General features: G+C 39.1%; 1 protein-coding gene across 5 annotated transcripts in view; it reads right to left on the bottom strand.

Annotated features, from left to right (window-relative positions):
- Nucleotides 1-4107: 4107 nt before the first annotated feature.
- LOC113127476 (semaphorin-5B-like) overlaps nucleotides 4108-24752 on the bottom strand; it is a 34595-nt gene continuing 13950 nt past the window's right edge. For 2 of the 5 annotated variants that reach the window (XM_026302080.1, XM_026302081.1), the window contains 21 exons: nucleotides 19127-19312; nucleotides 17133-17232; nucleotides 16815-16860; nucleotides 16344-16406; nucleotides 16108-16206; nucleotides 15793-16006; nucleotides 15422-15707; nucleotides 15048-15183; nucleotides 14198-14405; nucleotides 13738-13945; nucleotides 12961-13078; nucleotides 12424-12608; nucleotides 11964-12107; nucleotides 11668-11815; nucleotides 10699-10924; nucleotides 10320-10541; nucleotides 10061-10231; nucleotides 8572-8721; nucleotides 8205-8240; nucleotides 7677-7888; nucleotides 4108-7434 (listed from right to left, as the gene is read on the bottom strand). In XM_026302080.1, the coding sequence (XP_026157865.1) occupies nucleotides 7273-7434; nucleotides 7677-7888; nucleotides 8205-8240; nucleotides 8572-8721; nucleotides 10061-10231; nucleotides 10320-10541; nucleotides 10699-10924; nucleotides 11668-11815; nucleotides 11964-12107; nucleotides 12424-12608; nucleotides 12961-13078; nucleotides 13738-13945; nucleotides 14198-14405; nucleotides 15048-15183; nucleotides 15422-15707; nucleotides 15793-16006; nucleotides 16108-16206; nucleotides 16344-16406; nucleotides 16815-16860; nucleotides 17133-17232; nucleotides 19127-19268 (3276 nt within the window). In that variant the 5' untranslated portion in view covers nucleotides 19269-19312 and the 3' untranslated portion in view covers nucleotides 4108-7272. Of the gene's footprint in view, nucleotides 7435-7676; nucleotides 7889-8204; nucleotides 8241-8571; nucleotides 8722-10060; nucleotides 10232-10319; nucleotides 10542-10698; nucleotides 10925-11667; nucleotides 11816-11963; nucleotides 12108-12423; nucleotides 12609-12960; nucleotides 13079-13737; nucleotides 13946-14197; nucleotides 14406-15047; nucleotides 15184-15421; nucleotides 15708-15792; nucleotides 16007-16107; nucleotides 16207-16343; nucleotides 16407-16814; nucleotides 16861-17132; nucleotides 17233-18023; nucleotides 18080-19126; nucleotides 19313-22459; nucleotides 22528-24752 lie in introns of those variants that run through there. The other 3 variants (XM_026302083.1, XM_026302082.1, XM_026302084.1) reach the window with 3 other exon arrangements.

The raw sequence follows: 24752 nt of genomic DNA on the forward strand, positions 1-24752 counted from the left end.
GGATCAAAAGTTTTAGGATTATACTTTATTTTGTTTCATTCATCTGGTTTTGAAACATAACTGAAGTTGCCAAATAAAACTGAATTGGCAGAAAATGAAAATACTTCAGTCAAATACCTCAAGATTCTACTAACGTATAGTTCTTGAGTATATGTACTCAGTTACTTTTCACCACTGGTCATATCAGTGGGTTAACTGAGGCGGCAACATGCAGAAATAAACCCTACAGTTCACCTCAGCCAGTCCTCAAACACAAAATATCAGAAATGTCAGTAAGATGAGTAAAGAAAGCCGGTTTGTGTCAGTCCTCTCTTACTACTCTCAATGCTGCTAATTTAGAAAGAGATAATCAGGTCATGCACCAGTTCTCTATAAAACCCGAGAATGGGGACTATGAATGAGGTTCTTTTTGGATCTGCATCTTGTTCCACTAAATGTCGCTGTTGCAAAGAGTTTAAATGTTGTTGTCCAAAATACTTTCAACACTCTTCTGTATATGCAATAACTACAACTACAAAGAACTATTACATTTAAAATCTATTAGGTCTCAGAATAATGTTCTACAAATACAGGTACACTGATGAATTTTAAGAAGAGTTATGTGAATTTTTAAAAGTTTCAAAAATTGACTATCAAAGGATTGAAAATTAATACTTAGAGGTGAAATAAGTCTTTAGTGGTATTTTAAAAACTAATGTTAATGTTAGTAATGAGCCACAATAATACAGTTTATTTTTCTCCTTAAGAAACTCAATGTTTTCTCTTCCTTTGTCCAGCAGGTGGCAGCACTATCAAAGTAAATCTCAGGCTGTTTCTGGACCAACAGCAGCTCAGTGAGATGTGATTTAAGAGCTTCACCTGCAGAGGGCGACACTGTGCCACAAACAAACATCAACACAGTCATATCAGAGGTTTCTTCTCATGATCTCTAGAAATACGTGAACTAAATGAACCCAAACACCTGTTAAGTGTTTTTGTAGGGTATATCTAAGGTGACATCTATAAACTGTTTCTGCCAGCAACAAAACTGTTTTCTATCATTGTAAACAGATTTTGGACTGATGGTGAGCTAAATAGAACTTTAATGAAAAAGCTTCACTACGTTCTAACATTTCAGAGACAAATTTAGAATAATTAAGGAAATAATTGGCACATTAATTGTGAGCTACAGCCTTACTTGAGTGCTCAGTAAAGCGTAAACATTGCAAGTTAATTATCAATTGATTTAAAAGTCCTTTTGTTGTAATAATTGGTTAATTTTTTTTCAGGGAAAACAGCTAGTCTTGTTGACAACAAGATAACTTTTCCATTATCTCTTAAATTACTCTTTGATTTCTTCAAATAATTACCATTTATTACAAAAAGCAACTTTGTGCAAAGATTAAAAATATGCAAATTATTCTTTTGAAATTACTGCCACTGGAGATCATTAATTCCACAGAACCCACTCGTGTGAATGAGGCTACAAGTGTCACGACACCACTTTGTTTCTATTTGTGATACAGGAAATTTCATCCCTTTAACCTCAGAATCAACCATGGCCCTTGGCAATAGACAAAAGAAGCAGAAACCTGTGTGTGGTGTACACATATAATGTACTGGGTCCGGGAAGTGAGAAATGTCTTGGTATCAGCAGCCCGTATGTCTGAGGACTTCTACATTAGCCATGGTTTCATGGGCTCAGAGACACTTTGATCATACAAATCTTGTGAATGTGGAGGATTAACTAAGTTTAAAGTGGAAGGATTAAGATGTTTTGCCCCTGTTTTGACTCATGTAGCGACTGGTCAGTATGGGAGGATATCTACTGTACCTACACAGCCAGTTCCCATATGTTGTGCATTTACAGTCATCAAAGGGAGCAAAATTATTTCCAAAACATTTTAAACATTTATGTATTCTGCTACAGTATTTGGTTTACGTATGATGTTAGGAATTGTTATATATAGGATTTAAGAAGCTTCAGGAATGAAAAAGGAAGGAACTAACAAACCCATTGTAATGAATTATGTATACATTAGAAGGTAATTAAGGTTCACAATCAAGTTATAGCTGGGGTCAGGCTCTGAAAATTTGTCTTTTCCCCCTTAATAAAGACATCATGGGGGAAAAAAAAAAAATCACTCAGAATTGTAGTGTTTTGAATTACGAAAAGATAAAATGGTCAAAAGAGACAGACTGAACACGTCCCTAAGCAGTGATTTAAGAATGTATCTTAAAAAACACTAAATAATAAACTGAGCCAGCAAGTGTGCAAGTGATGACACTATCTCAAAGAATATGAGGATATCTTTTAAGCTCTGTCTAATATTTATGGGCTTTTGCTCAATTTTTTTCAGATGCTGAATGGGAAGAAAAAAAATTCCAAAGAATAAAAACAATATAAAGCTAGAGAGCACGAGGGTCATCTATTGTTGTTCTACCAGCAGATTAAACTCTCAGACAGCGGAGCAGAGCTGCTCATTGGACTATGAAGAATAAACACTGGAGCGCAGTCTGTTCAGAGCAATGAGGTGAGAACTAAGTGCTTTCCACTTACTGCCAAAGGTCGGAAAACTATTAAAAACATGAAATCACCTGAGGTCACCTTTCATAAAATGGAAAACATCAACAGTATGTATTTATTAAAACAATCAATCAAGTTCTGTTTGCTAATTTTAAACATAAAAATAATTGTTGTGTACCTGTGGCAGTGAGGTGTTCACCAGGGATTGGCTGTTACTGCAGCGATCAGGCTGCCCTGCTAAACCTCCAGCCCTGAGGCAGTGGGAAGCACATGCACGATTACAACCTCGACCACTGCAAAAACAAGACGTTATCTGATGAAAGCATTAATCCCAGACAGTGAACGTCTGCACTGAATTAACTGTGGACAAGCAGTAGATCTGACTGACTGACTCAGCTTTACTTATTATGAGACCATTAATACAACATGTGTACCACATTCTGCACAAATCAATTATATGAAAACACATGTGTAACATTGCCCATATGTCCATGCAGGTTCCATGAATGCGTGAATGGGTTAGGGCATGACAAGCGTCTATGTGGGCTCTCATGGGCCCCTTGTTTCCATTAACAATATAGTAACCATGATTTAGCTAAAGTTTAGATCCAGGTGGGGGGTATGTATGGGATAGTGTGCAATGATAAATTAGTTGCTCGTTACTTAGCTGTTTGCATGTTGCTTACTACATTTTCACCTCCAGTCCCAGCCCAGGAAACAGCTTTAAACAAATCAACAATGACAAAACATTTATGTAAAAACATTTATCTACGGTTTCTCTTTTACATCAGTTAAGATCATTTTACCTAAAAACAGAAACACAATTATTATGCTATACAGGACAAAATTGCCAATCTCAAGGTATTTATCACTTACCTGCATGTCTCCTTTCAAGCAATGTAATTTGTTAAGAACATGAGGGTACCTGAGAGCATGTAGCCACCAAAACATCAGCACCTAGTGACCCATAACTTTCTGCTTGGCTAAAAACATCCACCTTAATCTGGATTTTAAGAAAAGTTATTAGCAATGAACTCATTGTCTTTTTGTACAACAGGAATCAGAACAAACTCACAATAGAAACGAGAAACAGGACGTGTCTATTATTTTGCAATAGGGTGTCAACAACATCAGTTATGCAATAATAGAGTGACATTTTTCCAAAATCAAACAATATACAGGAAATGCTAGAAGATGCAGTATTGATTGGTTGTACTTTGTCAACATACGGCCTTCTGCCTCAACTGCAGAGCTTTTCAAATTCATTAATAACATTTACAGCTACTGAGACAACAGCATTTCATTTTCTTCGATGGAAAAGAGCTTGGATGTGTCACAACAGATGTGAAGAATTGAATTTGGGGAGTTTGTCCACCACTCTTCCAATTCATAAGGTAAAATCTGAACTGCCTAATGTTTCTTCTGCAGCTGAAATGATTAGCTGATAAATCAGTTACTCAACTGACATATATTATTGAACAACAATGTGGAGAATGATAAAAATAAACTTTTTACCTAAGAATCCCAAAATCTTAAAAAAACAAACAAAAAAAAACACACTTTCAAAGTGAAAAAAAAAAAAAAAAAATCCTGGCATTGATAACGAAACTATTGGCACCAAAACTGATTTATTCGTATTTTCTTTACATCCTGATTTGTACATTATATAAAAATATAGAGTACCAAAAGTTCACAGTGACCAAAAGGCAGTGTAGTCATATTCACATCAATCATATTCAGATATTCAGCAGAGCTGTTTGTCGGTGCAAAACAAATGTATTTGGGGGATCCATCAACAATTTACAGGGATAAACAATATATGGAACATTTTATAAGATATATTTTGAATGGTAATTTTTGATTTTCACAGCACAGGCAGCTGGTTTAGAACAACTTTAGAAAAATGAATATTTCTATTGTCTTGGCCAAATACATATAAATATATTTGTACAGTTCACACAAACATATTCCTATACCAGTATTCATGTAAGAGTCAGTGCATGCATTTAGTTGTATGCAAGCAGCGAAACGAGACACCCATATTATCAGGGCTGTTTTCATGCTTCATAACACTGAAAATGGTGAGAAACACCTGAATTATTTCTTGGTATTTACAAGATACTGTATGAAATATATTTTCACATCACAAACTAACTTAAATATCAACATTTCTGTCACAAACATAACAGAAAACCCCTATATGTAAAGCCCCTATGTGTAGGTTTTTTAACTTTAGCATCATTAATTATTCATGTTATATAGTTTTTAGTTGTAGAAAAAAATGAGTCAAAAAATGTTGCTGGATTAATGAATTCAGGGGCCAGTGTATTTAGCTAAAATCTTCAAAACCTACAAATTTGGGCTTTTCTGGGAGTAAAACTTTTAAAACTGCTTTATTTAACTCCGTATTTCAAAATAAGTTATAATAATTTCCAAGACATTTCCAGCCACTTCAAGTTACTGTAATTACCTCCAGTAAACAGTTAGCATAACTTCGAGCATTTAAGATGTACAGCAGGTCAGCTGGACATGCAAAAGGTAATTTTTTTCTGCAATCATGCATATATGATGTACTGTACATATTCAACATATAGGAGAAAATATCAATCTAGCTTTAAATGGAGCAATTATATCAAAGTACATTGTTTTTTTTTTTTTCCAGTATACTTCATGGAAATGATTGGAAATTTATTTTGAAATCACAAACCCTTCAAAGTGAATTTGTATGTCACAGGACTCGTGACATACAAATTCATTTGAAAGCATAGTTTCTACATAATCCACCGTTTGCTCAAACAAGCAACAGAAATGGGAGAAACATTTATATACAAGCACAGAAATGTGGCGACTGGCTGGATCTGGCCTGAGCACCTCTTCACATGCTGTTTACAGTAGACTCCACATATAGACAAGACAACTATTCACACTTCTGCTGGACAATTTCCAGTATCCAGTTCAACTAACCTGCATGTTTTCAGATTATGGGAGGAAACTGGAAAATCCTTAATCCATGAACAGAACATTTGAAGTAATGTTTTGTACAGGTTTTCTCCAAACTTGCTCACTATTAGTTGTCTATAAAAGTAAAACATAGTTATATCTGTGAAAATCACCTGCACCTTGGCTTCCTTAGGCCAAACAAGTGTTTAGCCTGTTTCATGAAAACTTATTACATTCTACAGATAAACGTCTTGTAGATTATGTTTTTGCAGCCAGTTTTCCCCTTATTTCAGTACACTACAGAAAAAACAAGATGCAAAGACCTGAAATTTACATGAGCAAGTTAATCCATCGCTGTTTGTTTTTGTCAAAGTTGCTTTTTTATTGAAACCTATAGGTATACTGTAGCTGTACTATATTTGGTGAATGTTGACCAAAAACCTTAATGCATTAACATTCAGAATACAGGAATGTGAATGACAAAACTAATGACCACACAGACATACAAAATAAATCATTATGTTTAGGCGATACAATAAAAACAGTAAAGATCCCAGACACAATTCATATGAACTGACAAAATGTCAACAAGTGATGTATAGTACATAGTGAGGCCTATTAAGATCGTCCTCTTCTATGTTGTGTTTATTTGTGAACTGAAATTAAAGCAAACAAACCAGAAATCTCCAAGTCTCATTTTCTTCACTCCATTCAGAGCAAACAAAGGACAAAGTGTGAGGATGTTGCTTACAACACATCAACCCACACTAAATAAGTGTTCAGGCTGCTTGTGGAACAGTATAGTGTAGTACTGAGTCTTCTGAACTCACCTGATGTAGTCCTCACAACAGCAATCAGCAGATGAGTCTTTTCTCAGTTCAGCCTAAACCCCGGTCTGAAGTCTAGCTGAAGCCCTGGGGTTTGGAGTCCAACACTGCTTTCACACTGCCCTGAGACCAAATGTAGCACCTCAGGGTGGGTGGAGTGACAGGAAGAAGACACTAGCACTGTAGGTGCTGGTTTCCATAAAAACATGGCTACTCCTTGCAGAGGTAAAGGTTGCTGTATACTGCTTCTGTTGGTTGATGGGGGCTTGCACCTCTGCAATCGTGTCGTTGTGGCTCACACGCAGATGGATCTCGAAGTCTGAAACAAGGACTGTGGTTGACCTGAGAACATGCGGCTATTGGCTCATTGTCTGTGGGACTAGTTACTTCTATGTCTGCCTCAAACAAAAAGAGCAACCATATTTTGAAGAGTGGGAGGAAACAATTAGGGTGCCAGTCTTCATGGGAGACTGGAAGCATTGAAAAAATATGGGTATTTGAAAATCTTCTATGTGGAAAACTAAACTCACACTCAAGGTCCAAGCACATTCAGTCAACTTTGTTCATCCTGAAAACAACCCATCACTTTATTTTGTAGGCTATTCAACCACCAGACTTTCAGTCGTGGAAAGTGTCTATAACTATTTACTCAGGACTGTGTTTTTGAGTATGTACAAGGCAGGTGACTAATGAAAACTGTGTTCATGCTGCACAAATATCTCCAGAGGTGATAGCATGCAGATGGCATCATTACTGTCTGAATCTCTCTCTGTATGTTGTAGCAACTCAAATGTAGTGATGTAGTAACTGTGAATAAAACAAGGTAAGTGTCATTTGAGTGAACCAAGGCGTAAAAAATCTACTGGAATATGGGGATGATTTTGGTGTTCATTTTTAAGACTTTCTGGACCAACTCCTGTCCTGTGTTTTTGAGTGAGGACACACCTCGTGTTGGAGTTACAAAAGACAGTTGGTCTGTTGAAAAAGCATGTTCTCATCTCAGCTGTGTCTGTAGGTCCTGCAGGGGGAGTCTGAATGGAAATCGTACTTGCTCAGGTTGGGGGGGTAGTAGGTGGTGCTGAACATATTACTGGAGGGCGGTGGGGAGGGAAAGTGGTTGCATGTTTCCTCATTCACATGGAGATTGTTCTTGTTCAGTGTCTACAGTGTAAACACACAGAGAGATTGTCAGATAAATACACACACAACAGCAAATGGCAATGAAAAACAACTACTTTCAGTTTCTTTGTTACATTATTTCCTTCTCTCTCTTATTTTATTTTGTTGTGTCCGTTTGTTGTGCCTGACAAAGGAGACATGACCTAGAACATAATGCCAAGATCAAATCAGTGGAGTGGTTTACTGTAAAGAATTAATTTGATACTGAAACTGAACCAGCCTACCTTAAACTCCATGGGGATATATTTCTCATTCTTTGGCGTGGTGTTGCCCTGCTTATTGTAGGTGAGGTGGTTGGGTGTGCTGGGGTGGATGACTGCTGACTCTGCTGACGGTCGGTTCAGGTGGGAGCAGTAGGCGTAGGCCAGTGCTGACAGCAATGCTGCTGCAAAGAAACTGGCTGAGCCCACAGCCACCAACTGGAACAAGGTGAAGGCTGGAGACAGGTGGGGGGGGGGGGCAGAGGGCAAAAAGAGAGGATGGGAAAAACCAACGCAACCAAAAAAGTGTTGTGTGTATGGGTGTGGGTACTATTATTGATAGTGTGGTACTATCTGAGATATCACTATCACTATCACTATCACTTTTGCCACAATAACTAGGAGTCTGCAGTCAAAATGAGGTGACACTGATTCACTTCAAATGTGACTGGAAAAAAAACAACGCAGATTCTCTGTTGAGACAGATATATGAGGTGTGGGTGACCTGGGAACAAGTTATAACAATTTGGGGAAACATTTGTTTTAACTCACTTCCACAACTCTGGTCCTCCTGTCCAGGTAAAATGACTGGAAAGACATACACAGACAGAAATAAAGAGAGAGATCCATAAAAACATCAATGCAGGGACGTAAAATCATTGCAGCTCCAAAAGATTAAACAACAAAAATGTCAAGAACAGTGAATTTCCCTCTAATGCATCACTCTTTCCAAAGTACGCAAAATGCTGACATTTCAATTAATTTGTCTTTTTAATTTTCACAGACACAGCATGAACAAATCAGCGTTACACTGTGTCTTATTAAACTTTTTGTGTGACTATAACAGGATTTTTTCAGCTTATATCAGCATCAGTCAGAAGTAATTTACGTGTTCAGAAAACTTGTTCCAGCGATTTACCTGGCACCTCATGAGGCTGGCAAGGCCTGGACTGGGTGACGTTGCCCTGGCAGAGACTGGCCTCAGCATGCTGGTCCTCACCACAACGGCGAATGCGATGCTGTAGACCCTCCTCATCACATTCCCCCCAGTCAGTCCACTCACCCCAACCTGATGGCCAAACACAAGAGTGGAAGGAATAATCAAAGCTTGAGACAGACAAGGGCACAGAAGGCATATAAGAGTTTAACTGATTGTACAGGCAATATACAGAAAATGAGTTTCGATGTAAAACTGCAGATAATTAAATATGAAACGCAGTAAACACTGACAGATTTTTTTTCAATACATTTTTGGATCTCCTTCTGTACCCTTTTCCTCCTGTTTAATATCTTAAAGTGCAGAGGCAAAACTAGTGCCAAGTAATATTAAACACCTCAACTTCAAAAGAAAGCCTCAAAAAAGGTATTTATTTAGAACTGAATTGGATTATGTAATAAGACCCAATCCTTATCCACTGCTGAGGAGAGGGCTGCGTAACTGCAGAGTAGTTCTTTGAACTCCTATAATTAAATGGTTGGATTTTGCATGTTGGCTGGCCTGAAAAAGGCAACTTTCTTGTAATGAGATATCTTATGAACACAAAATGTCATTATCCCTACTGCTCTTTTAAACAGCCAGGAGCAAAACCTTTTCATCTCCCTTGAAACTCAGCAAACGGAGAAACTCTGTGGAGATTAACAAGTGTGGAGGCTGAGAAATGTTGGCTTCAGTGCAATGGTCAGTCTACGGACGCCTTGTGTGCCTGTCGAAGCTACTTTGTTTACTGAACAAAAGTTTAAAACTGATGAGAAGTTGATTACACCAATTTGCTTCCCATGTCTTTACATGTATTTGAAAGCCCAAAGGGATAAATATGCATACAAATTGCATCCATTGCTATTTTATTAACCATTTTTCCATTATATTTTCTGACTTTCAGCCAAAGCATGCTGGGATGGGCTGCAACAACCATTTTGTTTGCCTTTGCTGCTCAAATATTGATTCACCACTTGCTGTGTGGACGAGATTTCTCATCAGTGTCCATACAACCGCATTATTGAAGAGGGAAACAAGGTGGAGTGTATTTACGGTGTAACAATTATGATAAATGCTAATAAATTTGCCTTTTAAAGCGAAGTCACAAAATGACTGCTGAATGAGTAATAGCAAAAAATGAACCTAGAATAATTGTTGATTAGATATTTGTATTATTGTTTCACAAATATTTTTGAACCCCTGCCCTGATCAATAATTAAAAATTTAAATTCAAGCCACTATGTTTGTCTGTGATAAAAGGCAGCTGTTCAACTCAAGCCAAATCTGACAGTCTAATAATTATCTTTAAATTCAAAGTGAATTTTTAAAGGAGAAGGTTTCGCTTTTCACATTTTTTTGAATTGTACTAATTACAAACTAGTGGTTTTACATCAAAATCTTCCACTGTGCAGCTTTAAATATGCTTCCACACCTTCACAGCCATGTGTATTGCATAGGGCCTCTTCAGTGTGCAGGCCTATGCAGATGTCTCCTCCATTAGCAGGAGGTGGACTGCTGCATGTCCGAGTCCGCTGATAGTGCCCACCCCCACAGCTGGATGAGCACTGGGTCCAGGAGGACCAGCAAGACCAGGCACCACTCACTAGAACACATGCAAGTAATAAAATGTATTTATGTAACATAAACATGAAGTTCTGAAACTAAACAGACAGTCATCATTGTTCTGTTACCTGGGCAGGGTTGAGTGTTGCAGTCCTGATACTCCACTGGGGAACCTACGCAGGCACTGGGGTTGGTCCTGCCCTCTGCTGTTGAGCAGATACGTTTCCGGGTTCTGAAGCCTCTGGAACACTGCTGGGAACAGATAGACCATGTTTCCCAGGATCCCCAGTGGGCACCTTGGGGCTGGGAGATAGTTTTGCCACTGGTCTTCACCAAGTCATCAACCAGAGCTGGAAAAAAACATTTCATCTGCTTAACCTGTATTTAAAATGATGTTTGACAAATCTGCAGACTGATGAAACTATTGCTGTTTATTGTAGCTCACTGTGAGGTCCATACAGACAAGTTGATTCCATTATATACTCCATGCTTGTTGTCAGCACTCACAGTCAGTTTGACAGGCTCCAGATCCATCATTAGGGCAGAACCGGGTCTCCACCTTCTTCTTGCCTAGCTGGAGCTGTTTGGGGTCAGGGAGCAGAGCTCGGCAGATGTACCTGAATCTCTGCTCTTGCCGTGACCCATCTTGACTGACATTGACAGGCATCCAGGGAGTCCAGGGGGTGTTGCGACGCACCTCGGGGCAAGCCTCCAGATTACAGGCCTTATACTCCTGGTATACAGGATGGACAAAGCATTAATGCTGATAAACTAATCATTGTGTCACAGGCTTGTACTTATGGTCTCTCAAAATCACACATCAAGATGTTTTCAGCAGCTAATTCATTAAAGTTTGTAGTGACACTGCAAACAGCACTGCCTTAAAACAGACTGCTATACACTTTTTCTGGAGAGTCTTGTACTTGTGAAGTTGGAGGACATAAACATTTTGTGCCACCAGCAATCTCTCTTTGAGCACCGGGAGGATTATCTTCTACTTGTGTTAAACCCTCTCTGTGAAGTGAAACAATTAGCAATAAAAAATTTGGAAGATAATTATAACCCACCACAATATTTAGCTAATTAATTTCCATACAAGGAGCACATTCAGGCTCCACAGGAAATAAATCCTTCATTTCAATAACCTAATAATCCACACTTTTTCGAAAAGAACCTTAGGCATGTGTTATTTGTCATTATTTCTTCTCTGTAGAGAAACATGAATGAGAAATGACAGCTATATATATATATATATGTATGTGTGTGTGTGTGTGTGTGTGTATGTATATTATATATGGCTATATTCATCTAATATTTATCTTGGGGGAACTGCTACTCTTGTTGCCACCAGCTGATTGTCTACTTTAGTAAACTAGTCTCTTTTTTAGTTTCCTTTACAGCTAAAGCAAACCAACTAATTTACTAACTTCTCAGTGCAAGAATTTGTCATTTTTTAATGTCGAAGCTCTGCAGTACCATGGCACATCCAGGACAAGTGTTTCCATTCTCACAGGTTCTGGTCCTGGAATGGACACCACCTCCACAGTCAGCACTGCAGTGAGCCCAAGGGCCCCACCCTGTCCATAACACTGGAAGGGGACAGGGCTTTTTCTCATTGCACAGCCTGAAAACAAAAAGCCATACCAAGTCACTAATGTTTTTTTTTTATCCAAAGTGCTGACTTTTGAAATCTTTATGCCACGCAGGAACTCTGGCCACTGACAACATTTCTAACCACAGAAATCATATTTCTATAGTCAATCACTCCTCACCTCTCCTCTCGACCTTGGCCAACGCAGATTCGACCACCGTGCCGAGGCGAGGGGTTGTTGCAGGACCGCTGCCTCACTTCAAAACCAATACCACAGCTGCTGCTGCACTGGCCCCATGAAGACCAAGGAGTCCATCCGCCATTTCTGAGGAACACAATGTGAGACAGAAAGTGTAGGACTTTAAGGTGGGACTCAGGAATTCATGTCAAAATGTCATGTCAACCCATAAGCACTGTACAAGAACATTATCAACATTTATATCCTTGTACTTCAGCTGCTTATGACTAACATGTTGCACTGTGTGTGTTAAATGTGTATTTACATCTGGTTGTAACAGCTGTAAGCAAAGTAAAACATAATTTTCAAGTAAAACACAAGATCAAAGAGAAACTCATTGTTTTCTTCTGGAGGTCAACTCAATATGTTCAAGCCTTTGACAGCAGATACTAAGAGACTGTACCTGGAACAGTTTGCCACTTGGATTGTTGGACCCTTGCATTCGACCCCACCACATCGGGCCACTGGTCCATCACATGAGCGAGATCGACATGCACAGCTGCTGATGGAGCCCTCACCATCATCATGGTTACATGGCTGCCATGGTGCCCAAGGACCAAAACCACCATCCTGTGTCAGGTTCCTCACCTTCAGAGATCATATAAGAGGGTCAAACATGCATAAATGCACCAAATTTGGTCTAAAATCCCCAACTGGATGTTAAATGGATGAAATCTGTCAAAATTTGTGTATCACAAAAAATATTACCATAATATTACTTAATGTACAACTCTATGAGATTTTTTCCTTCAATATGATAAACAAAAATTATAACTTAAGATTGTCAAAGGTTTTTTTCAAGGCAAAGTTTTTTTTTTTTTAACAGAACAAAAATGTCACATAAAAAAATGGGTATATGATGCTTGTTTTTGTTTTGGATATTTCTCAAAATACAGTGTATATCTATAAAGGCCAATACACGGGCCTAGCTGTAGCTTACTGGGCACTGTGTGATGTTTTGGGTCCACTGATTCATATTGGAGCTCTCCTCGATGGTGGTGCAGCGCTTCTGTTTGTGGTCCCAGCCACAGTAAGGGTCCCGAGCCTCCATGCAATGACTAATATGAGTTCAGATAATTAGTCTGTAACTGTTAGACTGCAGAATAATCACGTGTTCCTGTGATACCTCATTTTCTATTAACATTGATTAATAAAAAATCAAAACTCTGCACATTTCTACAGTCAGCAGGATTGTGGATATTATTTTGGGAATAATATTGTATCTGCATCAAAGAACATCCATTGTGTTTTATGTTAACTACTGGAAACTACTGTACATCATACAATATTTTCTAAGGTCAGCATATTCTAGTGGAGCCTTTAGTGTCAACAAATTAATTACTATCTGACTTATGTACTGTGTGCTCTGAAGGAAAATAAACTGGGCTCTTAACATAATCATCTTTGCCAGCATTTATTGTGGGCCTTTCAGATCCAGCATGTATTTGTCACCTTAATGGCACCAAGTTAATAAATCTAATCAAAATCTAATCTAATCTAATAAAGTGTTTTCAAGGTGAGTTGACAAATCTGCACACTCACCACCAGCAGCAGAAAATTTACAGACTGACAAGTGCAACAAATGACTGACTCTGGATTGTGGATTAGATCACTAGTAGTTTCTTGTACAATCAATGATATAACAAGACCCAAAGGCTATAAATCTCTAAATCACGTTTCTGGCTAAAAGCAGCCTTGAGGCTGAAACGGATCATACCGTTCCGTTGGATGGCTGGAGCAGCGCTCTAGTGGGACTTTCACGAGTCTGTCATCCAGTCCCACAAACAAGGACCTGTCACTTTGGAGGATTTGCAGGCTCTTGATTGGCCCAATTAGCCCTTCAGGGAGGATCCTGAGCTCCTCCAGGTAGCAGCCATAAAGGCTTTTATTGGATGTGGCAAGAGCCTTAAGGATGGTGCCATATTCTGATTTAACAAGATGAACAAAGAGTTGAGATGAAAACTGATGAAAATTATCTGCTGCATTGCAGACTTGAATGGTGGTAAATTCATTATAAATAATTTATTAGTGAATCTTTTTGCTGCAGATAAAAAGTGTGACCAAACAAATAATTTACAAATAACCTATTACTAATACAGATTAACTAATAAGATTATATAAGGAGTGCAATTAAAATAATTTTATTTTTGATCAGCTCAAACTCCCCTATTGCTCACCAGTGCCAATGTACATGACATGGTAGAGGGTATCGCGGCCCTGCACGATGTCTACCACCAGTTTAGAGAACCGCACATTGTCCTGGGTGAGCAGAGGGTTGACGGTTACCGGCTGGACCACATCGTTCATCAGAAACAGTCTCTGGGCATCCTGGAGGCTGCGCTCTGTCAGGTTCCCCCCGAGGCTGCCCTCCTCCAGTGTGCCACACTGAGCAGCCAGGAAAGAAAGATTAGTGTCAAGAGTTTAGGATGCAGACTGGTAGTTCTGTCTCCTGAGTGCCCAGGTTTTACTTCACCAAAACAGTCCAGCAGCTAATTTTACTGATTAGTATGTTTTCAACCTGAGAGGATGAACTAGAGAACAGAAAGAACATTAACAGATGCTAATGCAACACAGCCTTCGTAAATGTGTTTACTTTTATTTGTGGGTTCCTCTTTTGCCAAAATGTCTGCTATGGGAAAGGCCATTAGGATCTGCAGACTGTTACTGACATTTAAAGTTTATGATAATAAATGCAAATCTAAAACCAAACATAACTGCATGCAGAGATTATATGATTTAGTGGAGATGAATTTTATACATTTGTTGGAAACATCCAAACACTTACTGTCAAAGGTTTATTTGATGGACCTAAGCTACAACTTTCTGTGTGCTATGCTGCAATAGGTCATCTCTGTACTCACACTAAGATGAGTAAGTATGAGTTTGAGTAAAATAAGGATGTTGATTCTTGAAAAATCCTTTATAAGCCTTGAAGGACAGAACTTACATCTATCAACACCATGATGCCAGAAAAAACAGCTATGTTTATCCAGTTGGGATTTTTTTGTGTGTGAATATGTGAGTAACCTGAAAATTGGGTATGGGATTTGAGGTGGAGAGCCAGGCAGTGCGGGGGTTCTCCTGGTAGCGGAAAGGTCCATTGAAGGCCTGGGTGATGGAGCTCAGGTTGAAGGCACAGACAGCTGAAGCTGAAATGCTGTTCCTGAAGGACGGGGGTATAATCGTGGTCAAAACTCAGAAATCCAGTGTGACGGTTTAGATTTTCTCACTACAACAGCTTTTTGTTTGTTTTTAGTCTGTTGTCCATTCATCAACTGACCCCTACAGTATGTGGACTGAAGTCTAGGCTTTTCATTCAACACTGGTTTCCTGACTGTGAGGGGATTTTGGTGTCATTTGAGCCATGAAGCCCATTAATAAATAAAAGGTCTCACACTCACACATTAGTGGTGAAGATGCCGTAGATCAGGTCCTGCTCTGGTAAGTAAAAGGTGCTCTGCAGCTCATGGTAGTAAAAGGGGATTTCTCCAGAGCGGGAGCAGTTGAGTCTGGCTTTCATGAAGGTGGTCCAGGTGTCCTCCAAAAGGAATCGTCCACCCATGTCATTTTTACAAACCCGGGCCACACGAGAGAACACCATCTTCCCACAGTCATTCTCGACTGCAGTTTCTCTCAGGAAGAAGTATGCAAACCGGCCAATTTCATAAACAGACACAAAATGGGGCTCTGGAGGACACATGAGAGAAGAACAGATAAGACATCCACAAACACAGGTATGGCTGAAAAAATAAATTAACCACTGTTTCTTTACCATTGAGCCATTTGGAGTTGTACTGGGCAGTGCGCAGTGGCGGCATGTTCCCCAGGCTCCTGTAGATGACTGGGTCCCGTCCTGAGAAATCGATGACTGTAGCAGCATATAATTCGCCCTTCTCTGTGACCATGGCGGTGGAGTTGTGGCGTGGGTCATAGGGACATCGAGCAACACCATTCACAGTGTCCAACACCTGACTGATGTTACCAATCTGCCAGACAAAGATGTGAATATGGTTGAATCCATTAGAGAGGAAAGAAATGTAGGAGTCTTTGATCCATTGCTGACTTCGCAGGGATCCGCTGTACCAACCTGCCTGGTTATACAGACGGGCGTGAAAGCATTGGTCCCACACGTGAAGAGCACCCTCCCACTGATCAACAAAACCCGAATGTAGTTTTGACATTCCTCCTGTAGACAAATACAGCACAGCCTACATTTACTATTATGTAATAATTACTAATCTGCCATTTAAATGTGAACACAGTCAGTAGCTGACACAGCCTATATTTGACCATAATCCTGTACTATATGACACAGTGCACTACCTCAGATTTGCCCTTGCTTTGACAGGAACGCTTAGTGTCTTCATCAGGTGCCCATTCTGCTGCCTGAAGAAAAAAAAAATGCAATAAAATACAATGAGGTTGCAGACATTTTTTGTAGGTTCATGAAGTGAAAAACATGCCACAAGTGCAAAATTAAAATTCAAGTGAGTACAGGAGACAATCAGAGGGAAAAGCATATTATTTCAATTCATTTCAATTATAGTTATCGAAATAATGATTTTGTGTATTTACAGTACCAGTCAAAAATTTGCACATGCTTTCTCATTCAATTCAGTGGTAAAGTGTATCCAAACTTTTGACTGGTAATGTATTTGCAATGTAAATTATAATAAATTGTAAATACTGTTTGACTTTATTTCTATGTACTGGTGTAAAAGCAGCATTAAAAGCGCTCCAACCTTAAACATCTCATCACGGGTTACAGTAACAACTTGACTTTGCTATTTTTACCTGTATGAGTGAGGCGTTGTTCAAACTCAGACTGAAGATGACGTTTCTGAAAAACACATGACATTAAAGAAAAAGAACCAGAATCATACAGACAGCACAGTGTTTATGATCTTAAATCTCACTTGTGGTGTATTCAGGTTGTTTTTATTACTGTTCGTAATGTTTCATGCATATTGAATATGATCCTGTATGTCTCCATCCAATATTTTGTCTTTTTCTCTCCTGATACATTCCTATAAACCGTGCAGTATATATACACATTTTTACGACACTATATACTAGCAACATATGCTGACTCTAAGGACAGTTATTCGTTACCTTGCTCCCACAATGAGCTGGTTTCTGCTCAGGTCCAGGGCAAGCTGCGAGAAATCTTTCACCCCTGGATGGGAGAACTCCGAAATCCACAGTCTTAATGCTGGATGGAGAATGACGGGTAAAAGAGTTGACGGTTGGAGGAAAAGGTCAATAAAAGGAGAGGTGAGGAGACAAAAGGGGTAGTAATAGGCAAAACACGTTATGAAAGATGAACAATGAAGGGGACAACAAGAAGAGGAAAAAAAGATTAATGAGAGCATAGGCATAAGAAGAAAAAGGAGGAGTCAGGAGCAGCATGATGATGAGGACAAACAGAAGACAACAAATCAGAAGGATGAAAAGAAAGGGGGAGGAAGAGAGAAATTAGAATGAAAGGGTTAAATTAAAAAGGGACAAATGTAAGTTACCCAGTATTTTGTGTGAATCCCTCTTCACCAAATGGTGCCTGTGTCACATTTCTGTCCAGTCAATAAAGTGATAACCTGAGCCCACAGTTCCTTTTTTTATTTTCCCGCTAGTCGGGCTTCGAGATACATGAAAATATGTGAAAACAATCCCAAGATAAAACTACTTATAGATACAAAGAGACATACTGTTATTTTCTATTTGACAGTTTTTCCTCCTTAATGAGTCAGTTGGTATGAAAACAAAATTAAGGCTGGACCGATTCTCATTTTCAATTGTTTGTAATTTCTTTGTGGCCCTCTTTTGTGTGAACATCAGACTGCAGCTGGTTGAAATTACAACAATATTAACAGGAACATTTCTGTAACAAAATGAATAATAAAAAACAAAAAGAGCAAACGCTCACTTCTCTTGTGTATTTTATTTATTTAATTCCCTGCACTTTAATTTCCTACAGTGTCTCAGAGCAAATTACTGCTGCCTGACCTAAATGAATGCTGGTTCTTCTCATGTGTTGGCCAGCTTGTTGGACAAAATTGTATCTAAAACAAAAACACACACACGGTTTGTCAGGCAAACACTGAGCTGAATGGAAAGTGACATCCAGTAAAACTAATACCATCAAAGGCCCTTTCACTGCTGTTGTACAACTGAAGAACAACATTTAATGAGGCTGTGCTGCAGACATATCATTCAAAACATTCATTAAATGTCAAATGTGTCCAAGAATAGTTCCCAAATATGAACTTCTATTAAATATTAACTTTACCTGTCAGTGTAGCCCATTGCAAACATTGATAGACAAGATAAACATGACTCTAGCCAAACCCCATTGTTGCAGATTAATACCACCTGAAAGCTTTGAACACACACTGTAAATGTTATTCTTTATTAATCTGACATAAAATGTGAAGCAACATTTTGAGATATTAGGAGCTAAGCAAAAAAAACAAGGATTCACATACCTAAATCAATGAAATGTTTCCCCTTTTTGCCACACATCAGTACATGGAAATATATGCCTATACTTTCTGCAGTGTGCAAAACTGTCAAGACGGTTACTGGAAACAAAACTGAACCACCACTCTTATCTGGCTTCAGCTAAAAAATTACTTGAGCAACAGTGATTTTCAGAGGGAGCTATTGAATCCAAATTGCTTTTGTGCACTTGCCCGTGTACATAATGACCTGTGGCAATGCAGACAAATCCACAAAGTCCATGCATATGCTCGTATTCATGAACACTACTCCCACAGCTCAGTAGGAGAAATGGCTGGCTTTCCAGCAGCAGTATTGTGTTACAGACTCACCCTTTCACCACCTCTATTAACTACCCTTTGGAATAGTCTGCATTTATATGTACATTTGTCTAAATATATGGTCACTTATGATTATGAAGAAAGAAACACACGTAAGTGCTGAAAACTTTCTAACAGGTTGTCAGACATAGGTAATTTTACTTGCTGTCATTGGGATATAACAGTGATCATAATGTTACATTATTTGTTATCAAAAGTATATATATATATATTGATGAATATCTAATAAATCAGTGAAACTGAATAGCAGAATGGTGCTGATGCACTCACCTTGGTATGACACAATAGGATGTTCCTTTCTACTGCAGTCTGCAGGTTTGTGAGGCTGCTGGGACAAACACACGGATGAACAGATGATCAGCACAAGGCCGCAGGTGAAGAGGGCCCACACCCCCCACCCTGACGTAAGCATAGTTACAACCACATCCAGTCTTCTATCAGGTCCTCAGGAAACACCTGTCCAAACACAAGTGACATATTTAAATTTAAGCACATGACTGACATTTAATATAACTATTGTGAGAAATTCTCCTTAGAAAGCTCAAGAAAGAAAAAACTGTCTTGTGAGCAATACCTAAAGACTCATAAATCAGGCATATAAACCACACAACCTTCCTTGCCCTCTGCCCGCCTATCTATCCATCTAGATTAGATTTGCCAATCTAGCAGCCCAGCAGCCCCTCTGTTTCCTCTGTCCATCTGCCCTGGTGTCCAGCCCTTCATTGTCAGCAGAACTCGGTCATGGCTAATTCACCTCAAAAGGCCAGAGCCGCCAGTCGTTCTAGTGCCGACACTCAAACCTAGGGTGCCATCAACAGAGCTCTTTGTGACCATTCACAGACAAGTCCAGGCCCAGAGCCAAACAGGGGGTGTGAACTTTGAAGTGAAATACATGAAGGGCCATTGTATCAACATCAAAATCCATTAATGTACATTGACTCTGCTCAAAGATGATTCGCTAACAATGATGACCATATCAAATGGGTGATAGCAAACATCCAAAGTGGTACAAAAACATAAAAAGACCACTGGTGACAACTTGTTGACTCACTGCTGTGTCATCATATTAACTTATATACTTGTATAGCCTCTAAGTATAACCTCTACTGATAGTTGAACTTTCTGAAAAATCCTAGAGAAAATTTAAGTGGACATTATGCAAACTTTTGATTATATAAATTGCTTAGGGATAACCTAGATTAAAAGGGTATAATCATCCAACCCTTTACACTGTATTTCACAAATTTTGTTATTTTACACTACAGTTCAGCAGATTTGATATTCTATTGTAAAAACTCCCACTGCTTTTAACCTAAAGCTAGTGTCCTTGCAGCTGCTACGTGCTTTGGAGAATGGAAGCAGTGACTGTGTGCCTGTCTACTGCTCACCAGGAGAACTGAATGTGTGTGGAGGCAGAGGTTTATCAACCTGCTGGGTCTAACATTGCTGCTTAATGAAGCGACAGGAACACAGCCTCCACCGCTGGCCTCACTTTTGTTATATTGCCATGCTCCTCTCACACTGAAAATGCTGGCCAGTGAGAGGCCTAATGTTCTGGGATTTGACTATTCAGACGAGCGGGGTGGCAGCAGCAGACATCATTCAGATAGTTGGGAAGTGGGAACAAGAACATTTTTTAAATTGCTGCTGGTTAATTTTCTGTTGACTAACTCATCAGTTAATAAAGTGATAAATGATATAAAGTTGAGAATGTGATTTTCAGAGCTTCTAAATATGGTCTGAGTAAGGAGGGTACAATGAGTCAGTGAGTATTGTGTAAACCCAAATCAGCCACAACATATTTTACTTCCAAATACAAACGTGGGGTGAGATTTAAGGTATTTTAGCTTTGGTAGGAAGCTAAATCAAACCAAAGTGTTGACTAAAAGCAGTAAATATTCATGTGTAGCAGCATTTTTCTGGAGCCGCAAGTGTGTCAGAACATCAATTCATTCATGCAGCTGTGTTGGAAAAACACTGTAAAGCCTCAAACACTTGTAAAGAGATTAAAAATACAAAAACTCAGATTCATGTGACCTGTATGTGTTTGGACTGTGTCAGGAAAACTACAGGAACACAGTGAACATGTGACCTCCAGTCAAAGAGGAACACTGCCAAGATTTAACCACTTATCCACCGTACATAATGTTAAAGTCATGGCTTTAATAAATGAACCCGTGACAGGTGTGTACTTTGTGTTTAGCATCACCTACAACTCTGTTGTCTGGTGTTTTCTGTCAGGATTGGACTTCACTGTGTCTGTGATTCCTGTGCGAAAGCAAAGGCTCATTTAAACATTACATAGAGACTTTCCCCTTGTTGAGAGAAAACACAGACTCTGCATAACTAAGATAACAGTGCGTCTCCTGAAAGTTTATAGCACGGTCAGACATAAACAGTGCTGTGTGCTCCACCCTATTCATGGCATCACTTCATTTTCCTTCCAAAAGCCTTACTGTACAACACAGATGCAGATGTATCAAAGCATTGATTAAAACAGTTTAAGCACAACTCTAAAAGTTATTTTCAGTAGAAAAACTGTTTTAAACACATTTTTTGCATTGATTTCTTATTAACTATTTAATCCATTTCATCCTGATTTCGACTTATTCCTCTCACTGAATGAGCATATGTTACAGGTGTGCCATGAAAAATCTCTCCCCAAAAGTCACAGATACCAGTCCTGCCTTCAAAAAACTTTAAAAAAAATCCAAATCCCAAAATTTTTGGACCGTTTAAAATGACCACTGAACTTTTGTGTTTTCAGTGAACCCTTCTTATTTATTTCGAGCAGCATCTATTGAAACACTCTTGGCTTTGTCCTTAGACAAGCTAAAGCAGAACAACATTTGAGTCTTTTCAGAAACCAAAGGGATGGCCCACCCATGGTCTGTGTCACACGGACACCCTCAGCTCACATCTTATATATGAAGGAGTTGATGTGATGGAGGAAAGAGAAAGGCATGATCAGTGGACAGTGTTATCCATATTGACACTGTGAAGGTGCTATTGCTTGCTGAGCGAAAGCTTTTCAGTCATGTCTTCCAAAACAGCTATTATAGAGAATTATATGTCGTGATCTGTCCACAAAAGATGCACAAAGGCCTTGAAAAAGCTAAATTGCACTTCCACCAGAATTACACAAAATGAGCATGCTAAGATACTGGGTGTACTTGTTAATTGAACTTCATTAAAATCCAGACAAATCCTCTTTGCTGAGGTGATATATGACAGGGAAATTAATTAAGATTGATTATTTTTTCATTCAGAGGCCCTGTAATTTGTTCCTCAATGGAATCAAAAATAAAAGGAGAGACTCCAGCACCTGACCCCTGTATATCAGCCTCTTGTGTAAACCCTCTCCACCAGAGTACTTGGACTCCATTCAATATCATTAAAAAAAAAAAAACAGTGAATTCCCTCCACTGCCATACACCCAAAAACCCGGGATTCCAAACTCCAAATTCCTCCCTAAATAAAAAAAGGCTCACAAAACAGCATCTGCTACCAAAAGCAAATCCTTTAAAATCTCTCTGATACAATAGCAGTGCCTACTTAAGGGTATCAGAGCCCTCACCTATTAAAAGCAGTAATATGAATTACCAGAGAAGTCAGTTCATGGAGATTTGTTAGTTGGAGCAAATGGACACTGAGCCGCCATCCAAAGTCTCTCCATCAAAATATTCAGAGAGGAACATTTCCGAAGCAGTGTTCTCAGCTCCTTCCTACAGGGGTGAATGGCCTCTCTGTGCAACCTGCCAACTATCTGCCAATGGCCGCTCTCTTTTACAAGTGAATAGACTGAGTTTAGCCACAGTTAAAAAGACACACTAACGTGCCATGGCTGTGCCACAATGGCCGCTTGGGTAATTTGCCAAACCTAATGATGCCGGTTTGGCCCCGGAGAGAGGAGGTAGAGAGCAGGAATCCTAAAGAGGCACACAGCTGCACTGATCTCTCTTCCCATCTTCACTCACTCTTCTGTCCCCCTCTGTTCTCTTATCATGAGCTCCATTTCTTTTGGAATAAATGACATAACAAGGGTGTATAAACAAATGCATAGCCTCAGCATCATCTCAAACACCCCCTGCCAATATCACTTTTCAGGCCGCCCACTGTCCCCAACATGAATATCAATCAATAACCAGTGGACGGGAAAGGATGCAAAAGTAGCAAAAAGAAAAACTAGCAGTCTCACCTAAATTAGTAAAGTGTCTGAAAAGTTGCATTTATCTTACATTTTACACTATTGTCTTGTCCTATCAGTCCCTATTTCTCTCACTCCGAGAGTTGAAGCCATTAGTCAACTGTTGGAATAGTTGGAAGAATCACAAAAGGTTTTCACATGAATAGTGGCTCAAATTACTACCTACAGTTGCTTCCGAAAGCCACATCTCTTGACCTTCTGCCCCCTTTATGGTGTATATTTAATTTTGAGAGATGTAACTGCAGTGCTTCAATAAATTTACACTCAATAACCCACAGGGACAAAGCAAAACATGGTTTCAGAAATGTTTTACAAACCAATTTAAATTCTATCCTTAAGATTTTTCAGATCTTTAATTCAGTACTTTGTAGAAGCCCTTGATCAGCAATTACAGCTCCAACTCTTCTTGGATAGGTCTCTACAAGTTTTGCACACCTGGATTTGAGCAGTTTAGCAGTCTGTGGTGATAGTACAACTTAGACAAAACAACACTGGAATGGGTCTGGGACAAGTCTCTGGCTGCCTTTAAGTGGTCCAGCCAAAACCCAGACACTTCCCATCCAATCTGTTGGAGCTTGAAAGGATCTGCCTGGCAGAACAGCAGTCTGGAGCAGGTTTGCTTCGGTGACCTGTCTGTATGTGGCTGCAATCATCCTTACCTAATTTTTGACCAGTCTCTCTGTCCCTGCAGGCCTGACTGACAAAGTAATGCTGAGGTAGTGTGGGAGACAACCACAGGGCCTCTAAAGCTCTATTACAATAACTATTGGCCCTTCTTCCCATTTAGTTTGTTTCGCCAACTCTATTAAGAACCCCGGTGGCTCCAAACCTTCCAATTATTGAAACCACTTTGCTCCTGGGAACACTCAAACTTTAGAAATGGTTTTATACCTTTGTCCTGATCTCTGCCTCATCACAGTTTTATCACACAGGTCTACAGAGAGTTCCTTAGACTGGCTTGGTTTTTATCCTGACAAAAGAATCTAAATCTTTTTCAAGTGACAGATTTCCATATTTGAGTTTTAGTAAATTTGAAATAAAATAAAAACATGTTTTTACTTTGTCATTGTGGATCATTGAGTGTAGACTGGTGGTGAAAATGGCAATTTTATACATTTCTAATTAAGTGTACAACTTAATAAAAGGTTGGGGGGGGGGGTGTTTTACACAGAATCTGAATACAGATTAATTATGTTTTATATGGGGTTCTCAACAGATAAGGTACTATGCAGACACTAAAAACTTTAACTGTATAAGAAATGTTTTGTAAAATGCAGTCAGCCTCAAAAGTAAAGTTCCAGTGCAGACTGACTAGCTGAGATAATTCATGAACATGTACAGAAAGCTGCAGATGAGTACATAAATTACTTACTAGTTAGCCTCAGATTGATCATACAGGGTAACACAATCTATTCATTAATGCCTGCTGTTCTTCACATAGTGCAACTACAACATTCAGGCATCAACAGCATTCAAAATGGAAAACAGCATCCATGAACAGAGACAGAGGTTAGGATCTCCAAAACATATAGAGGGCAGTACAACAGCCTGTTATCATATGATCAGTTGATCATGTGTGATTAGGTGACGAGATTAATAGCTAATACCATGCTGTAAAAATAGCCATAATACATGTCACAAATGTATGAATGTATGTTTAAGTGCATGTAATTCTGGGGTTAGCTGCAG

Source organism: Mastacembelus armatus, chromosome 2 (assembly GCF_900324485.2).
Source record: "Mastacembelus armatus chromosome 2, fMasArm1.2, whole genome shotgun sequence".
Classification (NCBI taxonomy): domain Eukaryota; kingdom Metazoa; phylum Chordata; class Actinopteri; order Synbranchiformes; family Mastacembelidae; genus Mastacembelus; species Mastacembelus armatus.